This window comes from Marmota flaviventris, chromosome 15 (genome assembly GCF_047511675.1).
Source record: "Marmota flaviventris isolate mMarFla1 chromosome 15, mMarFla1.hap1, whole genome shotgun sequence".
NCBI classification, from domain to species: domain Eukaryota; kingdom Metazoa; phylum Chordata; class Mammalia; order Rodentia; family Sciuridae; genus Marmota; species Marmota flaviventris.
In genome coordinates, this window is record NC_092512.1 from 38510821 (window position 1) to 38530856 (window position 20036).

A 20036-nucleotide genomic window follows, 5' to 3' on the forward strand; every position below is an offset into this window, starting at 1 on the left:
ACTCTGAAAGATGAAAAGTACAAGTGACTTCTGTCCTCAAGGGTTTACAACCTGCTTGGGCAAATAAGAAGAAAATAGGACCAAAATTACCCCAAAATACAATCAGTAACCATCAGGTGAGAGCAATTACAGCAGAAAATTCACCTCAAAGATACAGATAAATAGTCTTTGAAAAATGTACAGTTTTGGATCACAATAACTTAGCTTCAGTGTCAGCTAATGAATTACAAATTCAGAGACTTCACTAAAGCAATCAGAGGATCATAGTCGGTAACTCACCATTAATCAACTAAATCTGGAAATGCATTCAGTACTGTCAACAGTGAAATGAGTGGTCAGGGAGATGGGACTCTGGTACTCAAATTTAATGTTCTATTAACTCAAATGTGTGGAAATGCTGAATAAAAAATCCTGAGTCAGTAGCTGAGAATTGAATTTTCATGCAAGTCACAGTCATAACTCTAGGATGAATCAATGTACCGGAACTGCTGCTATGTTGAAGTCGAAAAACCACTGCACAGGTAGCTGGCCAAGGTTAACTTCTACCAAACTTCTTTAATTAAAGAGGTTAGATCTGCTACTGCTGCTTTCTTATCACTTACTCCCGATCTTTGATATCTTCCCTTTATTGCACCCCTCTTGATCATTACTGATGGCTTCTTAGTCATCTTTACATACCTCATGCTTAGCAGAGAACACAACAGGGGGTTCTGAAATACATGGTAGAAATCTATGACTTCTTGTCCATATTCTGTTCACTTTGGCCCTGCTGAAGCAAGACATGGTACTGACTTGGCCTCTTCCCCATTACATGTGATTGCTCTTCTGATGTTCTTCCTCTGTCTGTCTGTCTCTCTCTCTCTCTCCCAGTCCTCTCTTCCCTACTGCCCCTTGCCCAGCTTAGACTGTCCCTTCAAAGATATTTTCCCACTCTTATAGTTGGCTGCAATTGAAGGCTAGATCCTCCACTTCCTTCTGTGCTTCACCGTTATCCAGGAAATGATGATTATCACAGGTGTTATGATAATAGTCAGTGCCTAGTGTGTACTGGGAACATTGCTCAATATCTTATACCCCACAATCCCCTGTGGTAGGTATTGTTACTCCACATTGTGGGTGAGAAAAATGAGGCTCAGAAATTAAATTATTTAAAGACACACACCTAGTAAGTTCTAGAACAGGGATATAAGCTTGGGCCTTCCTGATTTGAAGGTCCTGATGCCTTCAAAACAAGTAACAAAATTTTAAAAATGGAGAAAGTAAAAAACCATGCTGTTTCCTGACAGCATTATTGGTTCTAAGCTGTCTCTGTCACGTTGGTGCTGTGTTTTCTGCTTTCTGGTAACCCACCTTAACTCCAAGCTCACCTTGCCAAAAACTGCTCGTTCAGTTTTCTTTTCCTTTTTTTCTTTTTCTTTCTTTCTTTCTTTTGGTTCCAGGGATGGAACCCAAGCACGCACTTAACCACTGAGCCACATCCCCAGCCCTTGGTTTAGAGACAGGGTCTTCCTAAGTTGCCTAGGGCATCACTAAATTGCTGAGGCTGACTTTGAACTTGCAATCCTCCTGCCTCAGTCTCCCAAGCTGCTGGGGCTCATTTGGTTTTCTAAACCTGTTCCTGTCATTCTTCCATCACAGTTGCTATCACTCTCAGAGTCCTGGAAGCTCAAGTTCACGGAGCCCCTTTTGACTTTTCCTTCTCCTTTGTTTTCAAAGCAGATTGCTGAATGCCCTGCTCTCTCCCTCTCCACTCCTACCATCACTACTCAAATCCCAGCTGGCTCTTCTCCCTTCTTGCCTGATAATTGCCATAGAGTCCTAACTGGTCTTTCCATTCTTCCCATCTTCCCCCTGGAATCTATCTTACAGTTTACCACAACATTAAGTTTCCTAAAGTGAGGCTTTGCATTTGTCACCCCTAATTATAAACCTTCAAGTGGCTCTTTTTCAGGAATAAAATCCAGACTCTCTAGCCAGATTTTCAAAGCATTGAACAATCTGGTTTCTCTTGATAGCCTCATCTTTGTTTCCTACTTCATACCTATAGGAATTCTTGCTGCAACAGGGCTGGTCTCCTTAACTGTTCAAATTGAGATGGACACCTTAACCAGGGTGATGGTGTCACTAAGCATCCAAAATGGAATGGCTTTAAAAGTGAAAAGGAGCATCATTAAGAATCAGGCCAACAGGCATAAACTGGGATCATCCTGGACTAACTGGGATGTATGGTCACTCTTCTCTCAATGTCCCCCATACACACAGGCCATCCAGAGCAGCCACCAGTGGAATATGTCCAGGATCCTTATCAGTCTCTGTACCTGGAGTCCCCATCTTTGACAAGACCCTCCAGACTTATGTCCTCAGTGTAGGCTGCCTGCTCACCTTTGGTTTGGTGTGCTCACTGTGAAAGTCTCTTCCTGACCTACCAGCTCCAGAAGCAAGTCCTTCCCCTCCCAGGCCAGCCTCAGTCCTCAGGCTTTCAGAGCACTGCCACCTCCATACTATCTGTCCTTTCCTTGGACAGCTATCCAGTTGCTTCCCTGCCCTGCCCAGATCTTCCAGCAGAGCCATGTATCTCTTCTCAGATGGTTGTACTCTCTAATCTCTTTCATTTCTAGTATTCAGCAGAGCCCCATGGAACAGCAACTAAACTTGAAAATTGTTCAGATATGGTATCCAAAGATACTGGCTTCATCTTCTCCTGCTCAGCCTCTCACAGATCAGCTGCTTGGCCAATGGCTGTCCAGGAAATGACTGTCCAGGGGATGGTCAAGGACATATATTGAAGTTAAGCACCTGATCTGTGATGGTGATGAGCATGGTGATGCTAGGATCATCTGAAGGACCTGGTTCACGCCAGAATATGGGTCTTTCCCATTTTCCCACTCTTCTACTAGGATGCTCCACCACCACCAAAGGAAAGGCAGACATTTTAATATGCTCATAAACAGCAGAAGGAGAAGTACCCATCTCTAATAAGCACAGCACACTACAAGGCCCTGGCAACCATAGAAGCTAGCTGATCATGCTTGCCACTCTTCAATAAATGTTAAATCCCAGAAGTTACCACAAAATCCTTAGAGATACAAAGGCTCTCTACGACACTAGAATGATTAGGCAATTATTTGGCAAAATTCAGAGAACTGGGCTTTTCCACTGTCCTCCAGTCAGTCTCCCAAGGGCCAAGACAGCCCTTCTGGTCCATCCACTCCCAAGAACCCACATAGGTTAAAGGTTCTCCTTATTCCTTCCCTCATCCATCAGCCAGACCTACTTCCCCTGCTTCCTGAAGGTCATGCACTGGCCCTCCTCACAATGGCCTGATTTCCTTTCCAGCACCCAAAGTTTCTACCCAGTGAACACTGGTAAAGGAAAGAAGAGCAAGTGATAAAACAAAATAGATAGCATGACTTTATTTTTTTTTCTTCCATATTTTTTATTGATGTCTTATAGTTGAACATAATGATGGGATTCATTGTTATATATTCCTACATGCACACAATATATCAGTATACTTTGGCCAATGCCATTTCCCAGTATTTCCCCCAGGGGAAATACTTCCTTTGAGGAAAGACATTCAAAGATGGAAAATTTTAAAACAACTTTGACATATAACTTACTCATAAAATTCATTCATTTAAATTCAGTGGTTTTAAGTATATTTAGAGTTGTACAATTGTTGCCTCATAAATTTTTGAACTTTTTATTACCACAGAAATAAACACTACCCATTAGCAGTCACTCATAGTAGCGTGACTTTATTTTGTTAAACATTAACAAAATATTTTGAAATAGATATTTCTTTGGTACCAGGGATTGATCTCAGGGGCATTTGACCACTGATCCACATCCCCAGCCCTATTTTGTATTTTATTAGAGATAGGGTCTCACTGAGTTGCTTAGCGCCTCACTAAATTGCTGAGGCTGGTTTTAAACTTGCAATCCTCCTGCCTCCGCTTTCCTAGCCACTGGGAATACAGGCATGTACCACCATGCCTGGCCTTGAAGTAGATATCTCTATGGAAAAACTATAGTAAGAAACACAATGGATAGTGATATTTCTCAACTGTTTAAGTTCATTAGTGAAAATATATTACTTGTATAATAAAAGTTAATGAAACAAGAATAATAATTGGTGTTTACATGTTGGCTTCTTTTTGTTAGTGTTAGCAAACATGATACCATTGACTCTCTTGTCATGGTTACCACCAGCAAATTAAGAAACAAACAAACAAAAAATCCTAAGGTTCAGGAGACCAATTCCACTTGTGGACCTCCTATGAGAGTCATTTTCTACTAGTGCATAAAAACAAAGCTATGATATTCTCATTGTTCACCTAAAATCCCCAGATAGCAGGCTACCAGCTTTGCATTTGTGTTCCCCCTGCCTTCCATATCCCTTGTTAAGAATCAAGGTAGGTCAGAAAACGTAAACTCTATGTGCAAAAAAATAAGCACATACTGTTTGTGGGACCTAAGATACAATTGAGCTCCTGAAAGCAATGGGATATGGAACAGAAAACACAGGATTCAGTCAGAAGATCTAGGATCCAGTTCTGATGCCAGTGATGTCCTTTTCATCTTCTTAAGATCCAATTCAGCTTCTTAAATACCTACTATTTGCCAGGCATCGTTTATTGGTATGAGGATGAATGAGACCATGCAAGGGCTTTGTAGACAAACAGGGAGGTGCCACACACATATAGGGATTTGTTAGCCTGCCCTGCAAGTGCTAAGGAGAACTGTTAACCTGTTAACAAATCAGATATCATCCCCCTCTCTCTCATCTCTCATCTGCTCACTCAATATGGTGTCACCCAAATCGGAAGGTGCTCAGCAGACTGTAAGTATGAGCTGCAGTTCCAACAACTGCCCTTAAGACCTCTCTCCTGGACCACTGTCCAAGGTCACTGTTTGTTTCTCTGTCTTAATATATACAGCTGGGCTTACACCTGGTGGTCATTGGGCCTCTTGTTGTGGGAGGAAGGCAGCCAATGTCTTATAGTACCACACAGCACACCTGCCCACCACCAAGTGAATTTCATATGTAACACCCGAACTATATTTAAGTCAGACCATTCAAAATATACGCTCCAAATTTTAAGAAAATCTATGGAGTCCTTTCCGAGCAATGCAGTAATAGATGATTTTATTTACATAGATTATCATAAATATGTCTTTTGCTGAATGAGCAAATGCTTGCCTCAGCCATAAATGAAGTCTTTAATGTTCAAATTCTGCCTAAGAACTAGACCAAAGAACCAGCACTTTGTTGAAATCCAAAGGAGAGTTACTGAGTGTGTAGGAGGCACATGTCAAGTGCCCCCCTCTCCCCCCTCACCAAGTGAGGCTGCAGGGAAACTCACCCACACACTTTTTCCCATCCTCGGCCAGGGTATAGCCACTGTAGCACTGGCAGACGAAGGAGCCCGGCACGTTCACACAGAGCTGCTCACAGGCATGGTCCTCCGTGGCACACAGATCCTGGACTAAGGCAAAGTTGCACCGTTAGAACACAGCTCTGGAGGAGGAGCACCCGAGGGATGCAATGACCAACTCTATTGCACTTGCTAAAATAACATTCAAAACCATATTATAAATATGTGATCATACTAGAAGATTTGGGAAAAAATGCATAAAAGGCAATCCATCTGTAACCCTACCAGTTTCAGAGGCCACCACTGGTAATATTTTGGTGAATTTTATGTATATGTAGAGACATATTTTCAAAGTTGGAATTATTTCTCACCTCTATGAAATACATTAAATAGTTTTTAATTAACATCAATTTGTATTTTCTGATGCCAGTGGAAACTGCTTTGAAAATATTCCCAGGGCTCTTGAGAACTGTATGTTATCAGTATGTCATTTGGGGTCACTATTTATTACACGTCCACAAAGTGCTGAGCCCTAGCTATTTACCCACATGCACATACAGGCACACATTTACTGGCATACAAGAACGTGTCTGAGGACGAGAAGGTTAAAGGAATCTCCAGTCCACCACTGATTCAGTCTCTCCTTGGCACAAACAGCAGACCATACTGGCATTTTTTCCCAGCAAGGAGATGACTTGGATGCCACAGACAGCTAGCTCTTTCAGTGATTTTGCCATAAAAATTGGAGAAAATCAGAGAGTATGAAAAGGATTGAATATATTATAAGAGAATTTTCTCTGGTTAAAAGGTATCTTTATGACAGGTATGATAAAAATTCAATTACCTAGAAAGCTTGACCGGTCCCTCAATCCAACGGTTATACTTTTTAATAGCACCTCCTTGACCTTTGAGTTTCATAAATTATTGTGCTTTTAAATACAAAATATTAAAGTGATTAAAAATATTAAATCTATATGAGTCAGCATATCTTATTAATTGCCTTGAACAATTTTTAAAAATAAAATCTACATTATCACATGTTTAAAATGCTTACGTTTAAGATGCCATTAATAAGGATTCTTTCTGGTTTTAAAATGCTAAAAAGAAATATTTGTCACTCCCAAACCTCTAAAGTAGATGAAAAAAAAAAAAAAACCTGATAGACTCGAATTCTTTTGCCTCTTACCAGCAGGTTTATATCTTATATTTCCATTTGGGAACTCCAGTTAGGATTTTCCATGTGTATTTCCAGTGGATTTAGATATAAGGAAAACAGTAATAATCAGAAAAAGAACTCCAGCTGGTACAAAAATCATAGTGAAAAATCAGGGAAGAACAAAATCTACAGTTATAAACCTAACCCAGAGTTGTAAACAAGATCCGAATCATAGGATATTCATTTATTTATTCAATAAACATGTGTTGAGCATCTACTATGTCCCAGACCCTGGAGATACGTTGGTGAACAAACAATGGAATTCGCACAGCTTGTATTCTACTAAAAATTAAAAATTAGTAACTTGAATACATAGGAAATGTGTTTCTGGCTGAAAGAATAGCAAATGCAAAGGTCCTGAGGTGGAACAAACTGGCCCCGTTTGAGGAACTGAAAGCCAGAGTGGCTGTTAGTATCTAGATTGCCCTTCGAGGTCTATGTGTTCAGAGGTGGGGGTTTGGGGAAGTGATTAGATCATGAGGGCTCTGACCTCATCAGTGGATTAATCCATTGGTGGCTGAATGGACCACTGGGAGGTGGGATCTAATGGAGGAAGTAGGTCACTGAGGGTGTGCCCTGGAAAGGTGTGTTTTCTTGGCAGCCCCTCCCTCCCTTTCTCTTTCTCTCTCTCTCTCTTTCCTTCTACTAGTTGCCATGAGCTGAGCAACTTTCCTCTGCCACATCCTTTCACCATGATGTTCTCTCTCTCCCTCCTTCTCCCTCCTTCCCTCCAGCCCGCAGTCTTCCTGGGCTGCCAAGAGCTGAGCAGCGCCCCATGGTGCTCTGCCTCATCTTGGGCCCAGAGCAATGGGGCCAGCTGACCTTGGACTGAAACCTTTGAAACTATGAGCCAAAATAAATGTTTCCCTTTCTAAGTTGTTTCTTGCCGTGCATTTTGGTCACAGCAATGAAGAGCTGACACAGTGGCTTTCATCAGATGTGACCAAAATGATTAAAATATGAGATGGACCAGGATGAAATCCCCGGGCAATGCTAACAACGTGGGAGCATCAGAGTGGGGATGTGCTACTGCCAGTCAGTCAGAGACTGGGCAAGGCTGGCAGGTGAGGGCTAGGTGTTTGAAGAACGCGAAACAGCACTCCAGGCCTCAAGAACAGTGTGAGCACAGTGCAGAAGACAGGAAAGCAGGACAGGCCTCACAGCTGAATTTCCCTCAGGGAATTCCAGGGCAAGTAGCAGAAGATGATGGGAAAGACCACTGACCCCAGATGGCAGAGGACTGTGGACACACGGGTGGAGTCATCTGAACTCCACTCTGCAGGTGGTGGGGACCACTCAAGGAGAAAACCTTAAGAAAGAGACTAGTGACTGACTGCACCTCAGCTGTGCTTGGAAGGATCAGTCTGGCAGCATCACAGATTCTCTCAATTCTGGGAATCTTCAACCACATCTAGCCCAGCTCAATGAACACCACTGTGTGGTTTTAGCAACAGTGGCAGGTTCCTGAATTCCAGGCTGAGGAGCTCTGGTTTGCTTGCAGGCTGATGAGAAAATCACCTCCTGCTATGAGAATCTTGAATTGTTCAGGGATTCTGACCTCAATTCATCAGCTGTTAGTGTGTCCCTGGTCTTTTTTCCTCCTGGCATGTATCATGATGCTAATTACTTAAGTGTTTGTGCAGTGATGTATTCATGCGTCTCCTTTACTAGACTCTAAGCTCCCTACACTGGTGGGTAGCATCCCTGCACAAAGTCCTGATGGCTGGGAAGTGAGGTTCCAACCAGCTGTCCCCCAACAGCCCAAGCCCATCTCTGGAGGAAGGCAGGAGCTTCTGCACCTGGACCCGCCCACTCTCTGTTCCAGGTGCTGCCTGCCTCCTTTGGGATGCAGCAGGAACCCTGCCTAACTGCAGTGACCAAGGCACTGAAGGAAAATAGGTGATTTTTCTTCCATTATTTATAATAGTCTGAATTCAAATTTTCTAACAAATGTTTTTATAATAATGGGGAGAAATCAACATGTTACAAAAGAACTTTTTTGAAAGTGTTTTAAAAGTAGAATCAGAACCTTATGGCAACAATCCCTGCCTCTCAATACTTCCCCCTAGGTAGAGGGAGAGGCAAGAAAATGCTCATTCCTTTCCAGACAGGTTGGGACACCTGCAGGAAGGTCCTGTCTATGGGATCAGCAGTGCATGCCTCAGATGCCCAGCAGAACCTTCTGGAGACTTTCTGACAATCCTGATGCCAAGGTACCCACCTTCCATGAAACCAGACTGGCTACGGGTAGGATTTAGGCAGTGGTATTTGTCAAGGCCCCCCCAACCCTCTAGGGTGCAGCCAGATGAGAGTCTTTGAACCCAATGGATAAAAAAAAAAAGTTCCTGCAGTCTTCCAGAGGGAAGGTGCCCAGACCTGGGAGTAAATCTCCCTTTATTATCTGAGACCCCTCCCCCACGGCTCAGTTTCCTCTTTCAAACAAATCTCACGAGTGATTGCTCCCCTTGCTTCCCTCTCAGAGCAGCTCAAGGAACACCAGATGCACATGAGAGTGCAAAGTGGTAGGAAAAGGAAGAAGTACTGCTCGCATTCCAGAAGAATCGTCCCATGAACGGCGAGTGTGCCAGTTGGCTCCAAGTGCAGTGTCCTTTCATACTGTTTTTAGAAAGTTGGGGATTTATGGCCAGGAGTGATCTGTATGGACCCAAGGGAAACCATTGAGGGATTAATCTAATTAAACAAAGACAAAGGAATAAATACAGACTGGGTCTTGACAAAACAATTTTGTTGTTTTCCTGGCAGTGGTCACTTCCATTTGAAACAAGGACAGATGTTTTTGGATGATTCCTTATGCTTTTGAAAAGCAGCAATTTTTTTTTTCTTCTTCTCACAGGCTGAGAGAATTTCACTGGGGGCGATAAAACAAGCCGAGGGGGATGGGAAAGGCTTCAGTTACTCCAGCACAGCCTTCCTCCTTCTCTTCCTGGTGTCCACACTTAGGGCTCATGACTTCAGTCAAACGTGACCTCCTGAAGGAGCTTTCTCCAAGCTAAACAGGGCTTAGGTCTCCTTCCCCCAGGCTCCCATAGCCTAGACACATGGCTCCCTCTGGCACATAGGCATTTACCCTGTTATTGGAAGGACTGAATCACATGTCTGCCTGCCCCAGTAGAGCATGAGCTGGTCTACTTGGTTTTGATTCCCAGATCCTAGTGCAGTGTTCGGGTGCATGCAGTTAGTGCTCCATAAGTGTTCATTTGCTGAAGAAACAATGACAAAGGCTCATATGCTCTGTCTCCCAACAGGGCTGTTCCCAAAGTCCCACAAACACTCTCTTCCCCTAGAAACGGGGTCCTGAGAAAATAAGTGAGAAGCGAACACAACTCTCTTCAAGTCTCTGTGCCTTTGCTCATTCTCAGCAAGAGGTATTCCCATACTGAAAGCAGCCTTGGAGTATGGTGACATCTGAGCACCAAGCCCTAGCTGTGTAGGGGATCTGTGTGTCTTTCCTGGGGAGCTGGTGGCTATGCATTTCCCAGCTCATCACTATTGAGGGACTGACAATAAACAAGATGAATAGGTAAATATATATGGTCTGTTCTATAACTAGGGAAGGGCATTCAGGAGCATTGAGAGGAGGCCTTCCATTTAAAATAGTGTGATCAAAAAAGGGCTTTGCTGAAATGATTTTGTGCGAGGACCTGGGGAGGTGATGTGGAAACAGGCTGAGGGCCTGGCTGGAGCAGGGCAGTTAGGTTTCTTTGGGAAGGGTGGGGATGAGCTGGCAGGTAGAAACTATATCAGTTTTAGAGTCAAACTGTAGTGGCACCCCCTTTCTCCACAGAAAAGGCTTAACTGGGCTTCTCCAGAAATCTTCACCATGGCTGATTTTGGGACAGTCAGCAAAAGAGTCTCTACAAAAGAGTTCAATGTAGGTAAACTTCCAATTTTCGTGTTGTCTTATTTTACTTGGCCACTAGCCGGGAAGAAATCAGCACTCCAGGTGCTGGACACTCTCTCACTAGTTTTTCACAAACATTTATCCAGTATAATAGTTTGTAGAAATGTGCAAACAAGGCCTCTGGCCTTGAGCTGGACTTCACAGAGATGTCTACATTTTTAAGATAAGAGAAGTTACCAATTGGGCTCCATGGTAACAGTTGGCAGGGGAAGGAAAGAGAGGAGAGAAGAAGCTCTCCCCTTCTCAGGTGTTGCCCTTGAAGGCTTGACTTGCCTAAAACAGTGAGAGAAAAAAAGCTGCTTTTATGTGAACTTCTGCAGATTGTAAATGTCTGAGCCCCTTCCCTTACACGCTGGGTATAAAATTCTGAAACTACCTGAACTCGGGGTTCAGGGGATTGATTGATTACAACAAAAGCTGTGCCCTCTGAACCTGGCTGCAGCCAAATAAAACTGTTTCCCGCTATCTTCGGTGCCTTACCTCGTGTATCCCTACAACAAAACCTGGCCCCATCTGGGTGACTTCTGTTAACTTCAAGTAAGTGACTTTAGTGAGATTCAATTTTCATCAAGAAGTTAAATAAAAATTAAATCTTATTTGCCAGATTAAAAAACAAAAGTCTACATGAAAGAGCACCTGGTCTATATTAATCCCCTTCTCCTTTCCTAAATCTGGGGGAAGAATGAAGGAAGAAAGGCCTTAAGTTTAGGAGCAAGAAGGAGAAAGGGGACACAGGACTAGGAGAGAGGTGAACCCCCACCAAATTTCGTCCACATCACAATTCTAACCATAATTTCATTTTATTAGATACATAGGAAAACTACAAACATGAATATTAGATTCAAAAATGTTTTAAAAGTACCTTTGGCTAAGTTTCGTTTGCTAAATTGATCTGTTAGAGCAAAGTAGGCAATTTTGAGGTTTATAACGAAAGATCTGGCCAAATTCACGCTCAACCTTGCCAGAGGCAACTGTCAGCTCTCAGTGATGGTCCATAATATTCACTCCTTCCTCTTAGTTCCTCGAATCTTACAGGGCATGGTGGCTGCAGGGGCTTACACTCCCCAGGTGAAACTAATTAGTAAGGACTAGCTCGCTCAGGGCCCCCTGAGCTACGCTGAAATCCACCCCAGTGTTTCCCTAGAGGTTCTCATGCACCCTGGATTCCAGCGTCTTCTTTATTCATCATTTCAGCCCTTGGCACTGCGACCCAGCCCAGAGAACTTGGGAAATTTTCATCTGGCTACATTGAAGGAGGGGAGCATGGGACAAAGACTGTGGCTGCCTGGCTGACATCATCTAGAGCTAAATCAAGGGTTTTTTTTTTTTTTTTTAATAAACTTTTCAGAATTTTAGACAAGCCACGCTGAGTGCGGTTTAAACCAACAGTTTAATTCTTCCTTGGAGTTAAAGCAAATGAACACCTTTATAAGCCACTCTCTACTTTTTACAGCTCCTGATGTTATTTAACCCAAGATGTAGAAATCAGAAATTATTTACCACAGCAAGAGAGAAGTGTGTTATTAGAGCTGCAATTTCACTCAACTGGGAATGGTAGGGTCTCTGCGCACCCCACCCCAAAAGCTCTCTCAGGAGTTAGAGACCCACAAATGCAGGCAAAAATCTAGGCCTGCATTTGGGGGACCATCCCCTTTCTTTCATCGTGTCTGAAAGCACTAATCTTATTTTGACAGCTGCAGTTTGGATTTAAGACTTTCAACAGTAAATGTGAGTCATCAGCCTTGTGCTGAGAGAAACAAAACGAACCCAAAATCACAGAGAAAAACAAACCTGGCCTTGCAGGCAAGCTCCAGCTGGGACTGCTCCCCTTCTCTCAAGGTCCAATTCTTTTTCAATCAATTCTTCAATTCACTAACAAGATTTTGGTTTTCTTTGGAGAAGGGAAAAAGGAGGAAGGGGAGGGGAATCCCCCAAATGAAGCCTTAAAACAGAAGTAAGTCTGACTGAAAGAGGTTGATCAAAACAACAAATAAATGTGAACAGTGCCCTATTTCTGCTTTTCCATTTCCAAATGGTTGGCATATCATTATGTTCTTAATATAAACCCCCTCCCGAGTGGACTCCCCCAGGGAGAAATCTAGTTTAAAACATCTAGGTCAATGGTCCTAAGCTAGAGTGGACATCAGACATCCCTGGGGGCTTGTGAAAACACATGTTCCCAGGGCCCTGCCCCAGAGGGCCCGTTTAGTAGGTCTAAGGCAGGCTTGGGGACTGGCATTTTAACAAGGTCCCTGCAAAGCAGATGCTGCAGTCCTTCAGAACCGCTTGTCTAGGTGCTTATGAAAATACTGAAGTAGAAGAGAAGTCGTACAAGGTGCAAGCTCGTCTCCCTTGCATATGCATTGCCTTCTTAAACTGACATTTGACCACTCACATCTAGTTATAATTCTGTTCTTCCATAGGGCTCTATGCACCCATGCCCTGGCACAGACAGAAAGTGGCCCATCCTGATCTCTCAGCTACTAAGCCCAGCAGCCAGGGTCAGGAGGGAGCTGGCAACTGGATCTCCTCTGCTCACTAGGTCCCCACAGCTGCTCATGTGCTCCTGGCAGCAGCCAGGTCATTACTGTTGATTCTGCAGCAGAGGCAGCTGCTCTGTGCGTGAGGGTGGCTTGCTCTCACTCTTCCACTCTTGCCCTGCCTGTGAGCTGCCCCAGTGCTCACACCCTGACCTTCACTTTCCACACTCCCTCCTTCCATCTGATTTCTTGCTCTCTCAGGGTCAATGACCACCCCTGAGCAGGTCCAGCCCAGGCTTTTCCTTGAACTCTAATCTTACATCTTGGCTGCACCCAGCTGCTTGTGTGGCTTCCCTCCTGGATTCTGCAGTTTGCCCTCAAAACCCCGTCTCCCCTCTGAAATAATCTGTCAGTGTCAACACTAGCCCCACCCACCATCCCCACCTTACATCATCAACTTCTCCCTGGGGGCTGCGATTGTTGCTGTGGTCTCTTTAATTGACTCAGTGTGTGAGTCTAAGAAGCACACACACTGAGTCAAAGGAACCAATCGGAATTGCAAACTGTCATTTTTATATCCTGCTCTGTGTGTGGAGGGAGCAAGGGAAGCCAAAATCTGAGTGTTTCTTGGGTCTCAAGTACATAAGAGAAATGCCCTATAAGAGCGTCCAGCCGTAGAGGGAAATCCATAGGGAATGAATGATATCTCTGCCCCACTCTATCCCCTTCTAGGCCAAAACATAGATTATTTTTTAAAATATTTATTTTTAGTTGTACACAATACCTTTATTTTATTTACTTATTTATATGTGGTGCTGAGGATCGAACCCAGGGCCTTGAATGTGGTAGGAGAACACTCTACCGCTGAGCCACAACCCCAGTCCAGAAGAACATAGATTATTGTGAACACCCAAAACTGTGGTTTTGCCCTTGACCCCTGTGTTCTGCTCCTCCTAGTGATCAAAGAACACTAAGTGCACTCACCTTGAGATCCAACTGCTCCACCCTTTGTCTCCACTCCCATTCCTTCCTGGGTCCCCCTAAAACTATGCCTGCAGGTAGGCCAGTCTAGTTCCAGGACACCTTCTTTGATCTCTTTTCTTACAGCATTTTATCCATTTTATCTGAGTGCCACTTGCCTTCCCAAATCTTCTGATTCATATACACGAGTTTTGTTGAGTTAATAAGGAGCATACAATGAACTGCACATGTTTAAAGTGTATAATTTGATAAGTCGGACAGATTAACATATCATCGCCGAAAGTAAAATGATGAACACAGTTACCACTCCCAAAGATCCCCTTTTGGCTTTGTAATCCCTCCTGCTGTCCCGCCTCTTAGCCCCAGGCAACCACTGGTTGGCTCTTTGTCAGATCAATATCTGGTACCTTTTGCTAATGGAATTATGAAATAGGTATTTTTTTCTTTCCACCTAGTTTTTCATTCAACATAGCTATTTTTGAAGTGCCAGGCTGCTGCCTGTGGCCGTGGTTCACTCCTTTCATGGCTAGGTAGTTTTACCTTACATGTATGTGTCCCGGTGTGTTATCCACTCACCTGCTGATAAACATGTGGATTGTTCCCAGTTTAGGTCTACAACAGGTAAAGTGGGTGTGAACATTTGTGTTCAAATCTTTGGACAGAAACTGCCAATTTGTTGGAGCAAACACTAAAAGTGGAATGGCTGGGTCATGTGGTAGGTATGCATTTAACTTTGTAAGAAACTGCTAAACTCCTTTCCAAAGTGGTAGGACCTTTTCACATCCCCACCAGTAGTACAGGAGAGTTCAACCTCCTGACTTTGCCAACACTTGGTATGGCCAATCTTTTACAGTTTATCTATTCTAGTGCCCGTGTAGTGGTATCACCTTCTGGTTTTAGTTTGCATTTTCCTACTATCTTATAAAATGTTGAACGTCTCCTCATGTGCTTCTTTGCCATACCCATGTCTCCTTTGGCTTAAAGTCGGTTCAAAACTTTTGCCTATTTTTATTAGGTTGTCTTGTTATAGAGTTCTGAGAATCTTTTAAATATTCTAAAATCCTTCATTAGATATATGTTTTGCAAATATTTTACCCCACTGTATGACCCGCCTTTTCTTTTTAGTAGAGGTGTATTTCAAAGAGCAAAAGCTTTAATTTTGATGAAGTTTATTGTATTGCTCCTTTGTTTTGCATCTTTGTGTGTACGCTAAGAAATCTTTGCTAAACCTAAGGTTACTAAGTTTTTTTTCTTCTACATTTTCATTTGGATATTTAATAGTATCCACTCTTACATTTAGGCTTGACATCCATTTCATATTAATTTTTTTACATGGTATGAGATAAGATCAAGGCTAATTTTTTTTTCTCTTTTGCATATGGTGATCCACTGGGGCAGCACCATTGCGGAAGGCCCCTCTCACAGAACTGTCTTTGCACCCATGTCAGAAATCATTTCACCACATACATAGGGTTTACTTCTGGACTTTATTCTGCTCTGCTGATCTGTATGTCCATCTTTACATCAATACCACACTGTCTTGGTTATATTGTTGCTTTATAATTAGTCTTTGAAACACCTACAGGCTGGGGTTGTGGCTCAGTGAAGAGTGCTTGCCTCACATGTGTGAGGCACTGGGTTTGATTCTCAGCACCATAAAAATAAATGAATAAAATAAAAGGTCCATTAAGAACTAAATAAATTTTATTTTAAAAAGCTACAACTTAGGCAGCGGAGCACAACAGACACTAGTATGGCAATTTGTAAATCAATGGATGTGTAACTGATGTGATTCTGCAATCTGTGTATGGGGTGAAGGTGGGAGTTCATAACCCACTTGAATCAAAGTGTGGAATATGATATGTCAAGAAATTTGTAATGTTTTGAACAACCCACAATAAAAAATTAAAAAATTAAAAAAATTTAAAAAAAAAGCTACAACTTATCTTTTGTTAAGTTTTAGTTAATATTCATAATTGTGAATTTGCTACTCATTAAAAATTTGCTTATAACCCCCAATCAGTACTTGGATCATTTTTTAAGTCAACTGTAGATAAGTGAAGGGCAGAAAAAAAGTTTGAGTCTCCCAACACATCTGTTCCCAACAGAGGTCAAATAAGGCAATGCTCAGACTTCTTGTTTTAGCTCTTGTCTTATAAAGGAGCAACTTTTTTTGTGCTATAGCTAGGGCCACTAGCTATACTGCAAAAAAAGTTTTTTTGTTGTTGTGCTTTTGTACTTTTTCATGGTATTTTGATGGCACCAGAGAGTAGTGCTGCAGTGCTGTCTGGCGTTGCCAAGTGCAAGAAGGTGGTGACATACATTATGGAGAAAGCAACATGTGTTAGATAAACTTCATTCAGGCATGAATAGTGGTGCTGTTGGCTGCAAGTTCAATGTTAATGAGTCAACAATATAGATTCAATAAAGTTGGCATATATGGAAACACAAGCTACTCTTCTGACAGGAAATTAATATCAGAACATATAAAAAACTAAAAAAAAAATTACCACACCAAAAATAAAACCACCAACAAAATCAATAAATGGGCAAATGAACTAAATGGACACTTCCCAAAAGAAGAAATACAAATGGTCAACAAAAACCTGAAAAAATGATCAACACCATCTCACACCAGTCAGAATAGCAGCCACCAAGTATATAAAAAATAATAAATGCTGAAGATGATAATGGAGAAAGAGGAACACTTTTATACGGTTGATGGGAATGTAAATTTGCATAACCACCATGGAAATCAGTATGGCATTTCCTCAAAACACTGGGAATGGAACCACAATGTGACCCAGCTATACCACTGCTTGATATTTATCCTAAAGAATTAAAGTCATCATACTGTAGTGATACATACATACATACCCATGTTTACAGCAGCACAATTCACAATAGTCAAACTATAGAGCCAGTTTTAACATCCATCAATGGATGAGTGGGTAAAGAAAATGTTGTATATGTACACAATGGAGTTTTATTCAGCCATAGAGAAGAGTGAATTATGTCACTTGCTGGTAAGTGGCTGGAACTAGAGTACACCATGCTAGGTAAAATAAGCCAAATTCAGAAAGTCAAGGGTAGAATGTTTTCTCTCATATTTAGAGAAGAAAAAGGGGGACAGGGAATGGGAAGGATCTCATGAAAATAGAAGGCAGCCAATGGAGTGGGGGGAGGGGAAAGTGGGAGGAGGAGGGGGTGTTGAGGAATTAAATGGATCAAATTATACTGTTAAATTGTGTGCATGTGCAAATATTTAACAACAAATCCCACTGTTGTGTATAATTGCAATGTTCTAATAAAAAGGAAAAAAAATGGAAACACATGAAACAAGGTTGTTTACTGATTTATGAGTGTTGTGATTAGAAGCTCATAGGAACCTAACCCGGCCTTCCCCTAGAAGTAATGATTCAGTATCTGCTAATTCAATATTTGTGAATTAGGATGAAAATTAATGAGAATTGATTATATTCGGCTATTCCAGGTATTTTTTTTTTTGTATTTTCATATATATTTAGAATCAAGTTGTAAATTTCTAAAAAAAAAAATCTGCTAGGATTTTGGTGGGGATTGCTTTGAATCTACAGATAATTTGAAAAGAACTGAGATTTTAGCCATATAGACTTTCAACCTATGATACAGGATAAGCCTCTATTCCTTTAGATCTTTTATTTATCTCAGAAATCTTTTGAACTTTTTCAGTGTATACAGATCATGCATATCTTTAAAACTCATACTTAATTTAGATATTTAATGCCATTATAAATGTATTTTAAAATATCAATTTCTTATTTTGTTGCCAGGATGCAGAAATACAATAAAATAATTTTTGTATATTGACTTTTTATCTTGCCACCTTAATAAACTCATTAGTTTACTAGTTTTTTTTTTTAAAGAGTTCATTAGTTTTTCCACAGAGGCAATCATGTAATTTAATAGACAGCTTTACTATTTCCTTTCTAATCTGTATGACTTCTAATTTCTTTTCTTTCATTATTACTCCAATTAGACCCTTCATACAATGTTGATAGAAGCAATGAGTCTTGTTCGTTATACTGTTTTGTTTCTTATTTTAGAAGGAGAGCATTTAGTCTTTTACATTTCAATACAATATTAACTGCAGATTTTTCTTTTAGAGGCTGTTTATCAAGTTGAGGTACTTCCCTTTCATTTCTACTTTATTGAGAGTTTTTATTATGAATGAATGTTAAATGTTATCCATTACCTTTCCTATATCTACCGAGATTATTTTTCCTTTTTTAAAATCTGTTAATATGGTAAATTACATTGACTTCTGAATGCTAAGCCAAATTTGCATTGATGGGATAGACTGAATGTGGTCTTGATATATTATTCTTTTTAGATACAGTATTGTTGGATTTTACAATTTTGTTAAATCATTGCATCCAAATTCATTAAGGATGTGGGTTACAGTTTTCATTTCTCTCTCTAATCATGTGATTATCTGTCTGGCTCATGCTCCTTGTTTAAACTTTAATATAAAAGCTATCAAATCACTTATATAGCTTGGGAAAATAATGTGAGAAACATTTCCACAGAATAAGAGTACAATGTATTTGGTATGGTTCTTGAAACAGAAGCAGAGAGACAGAAATCTGTACAAGAAAAATTGTACCTTTTGCTAAATGTTGCATTTTCATTAGACAAATTAAATGTTCCAGAAGGGAGGGGAAATTCCATATATATAAATATATAAAAGAAACAAGATAAGGTTCTTTCTTGTTAGTGAAAAAGGAATTCCAGGGGAGGGAAAAGATAAGGGAAATATTCACATGGAGAGGGCCCACTCTGTGAGGTTCCTTCTCCCATATTTTTTTTAAATGGGGAAAAGGAAGGACGTGAACCTTTATTGTTCTAGCACTATGCTAATGCTTTTGATATGCAAAACATGATCTCATATAATGGTATCTGAAAGGCAAAAAGGATCTATAACATTGAACTTCAAAATGTTCTAAATCACCCTAAGAGCAGATCCCAGAAGGTTAGATTCTTAAATGCACTTTATCTAGTCTTTGAATCAAAAGACACTTTGCGGACAGCTGATTTTTCATTCAGAATGGGCTACCTGAATTGCAAAGAGACCTAATTGCAAAGTCACCTAATGATGGATTTATGCTACCCCTGAAAAAGAGAAAGTTAGTGAGAGTGGGTAGAATGAGTGCTAATAACACTTCAATAATTGAAAGACTTTCTTTATTTGGGTAAGGAAATAGCTTTCTGGCAGATGGCTTCAGATGGCAGAAATAGGATCAAAGGTGGAGAGTAGGATTTCAGTTCAGCCACTAATCCAAGCTGTTTGGATGTAGCTTTGCAATGACCCAGTTCTTAAGAGCCATCACCCATCTGGGATCCTGGGAGGAGATAGAATTCTGGGGTTATATGGAAGAGGGAGGGAGCCAGAACTCTGAGAATCAGCATCCATCACTTGTTACCACTCGAAGAATCTATGAATCAGCTGTGTCTGTCTCCTTTCTCTACCAGGCAAAGAATAAATAAATAAATGTGTGTGTGTGTACATGCAAATAAATATGCTTTGTCCTCCCTCTTCCTTATGAAATATTTTATTAGAGATATAGCCAAGGAGAAAGCTCATCAAACAGTCCCAAACCTCACAGCACTCAGGCTGCATCCACAGCAGTCCTGGGGAGCCCAGAGGGCAGCCGTGCAGAGAGACAGTGACCCTGTGCCACAGCTACCTGAAGAGACAAGTAACTGTCCGTGGCCCTGCCTGGAGCTCCATCCAGCAGGGTCCCAAAGTGGGGCAGCCCTCTGGGGTATCTCAGCAGAGCAGACTCCTGGATGGCCTGGATGGCCCAATAGCCAGTCCTGAAACCACATCCAGGGTCACTGTGCTTTTGAAGACAGTTGCCTAAGTGGCCCTCCCACCATCATTTTGTGCAATGACAGTAGCACAGCATTTGGCAGTGAACTTGGGGAACTATCAGTTGAATGTTAGTCCTGGTGAATGAGTTCTGAGTCTCTTCAGGATCAGTGGGCCATGGAATCTATCTGTCCTGGGCTTGGAGAGG

General features: G+C 41.5%; 1 protein-coding gene across 2 annotated transcripts in view; it reads right to left on the bottom strand.

The window, feature by feature from the left end:
- The window catches only part of Matn2 (matrilin 2), a 138720-nt gene that overhangs the window by 59048 nt on the left and 59636 nt on the right, over positions 1-20036 (bottom strand). For both annotated transcript variants that reach the window (XM_027947724.3, XM_027947715.3), the window contains exon 5: positions 5367-5489. In XM_027947724.3, the coding sequence (XP_027803525.2) occupies positions 5367-5489 (123 nt within the window). The remainder of the gene's footprint in view (positions 1-5366; positions 5490-20036) is intronic.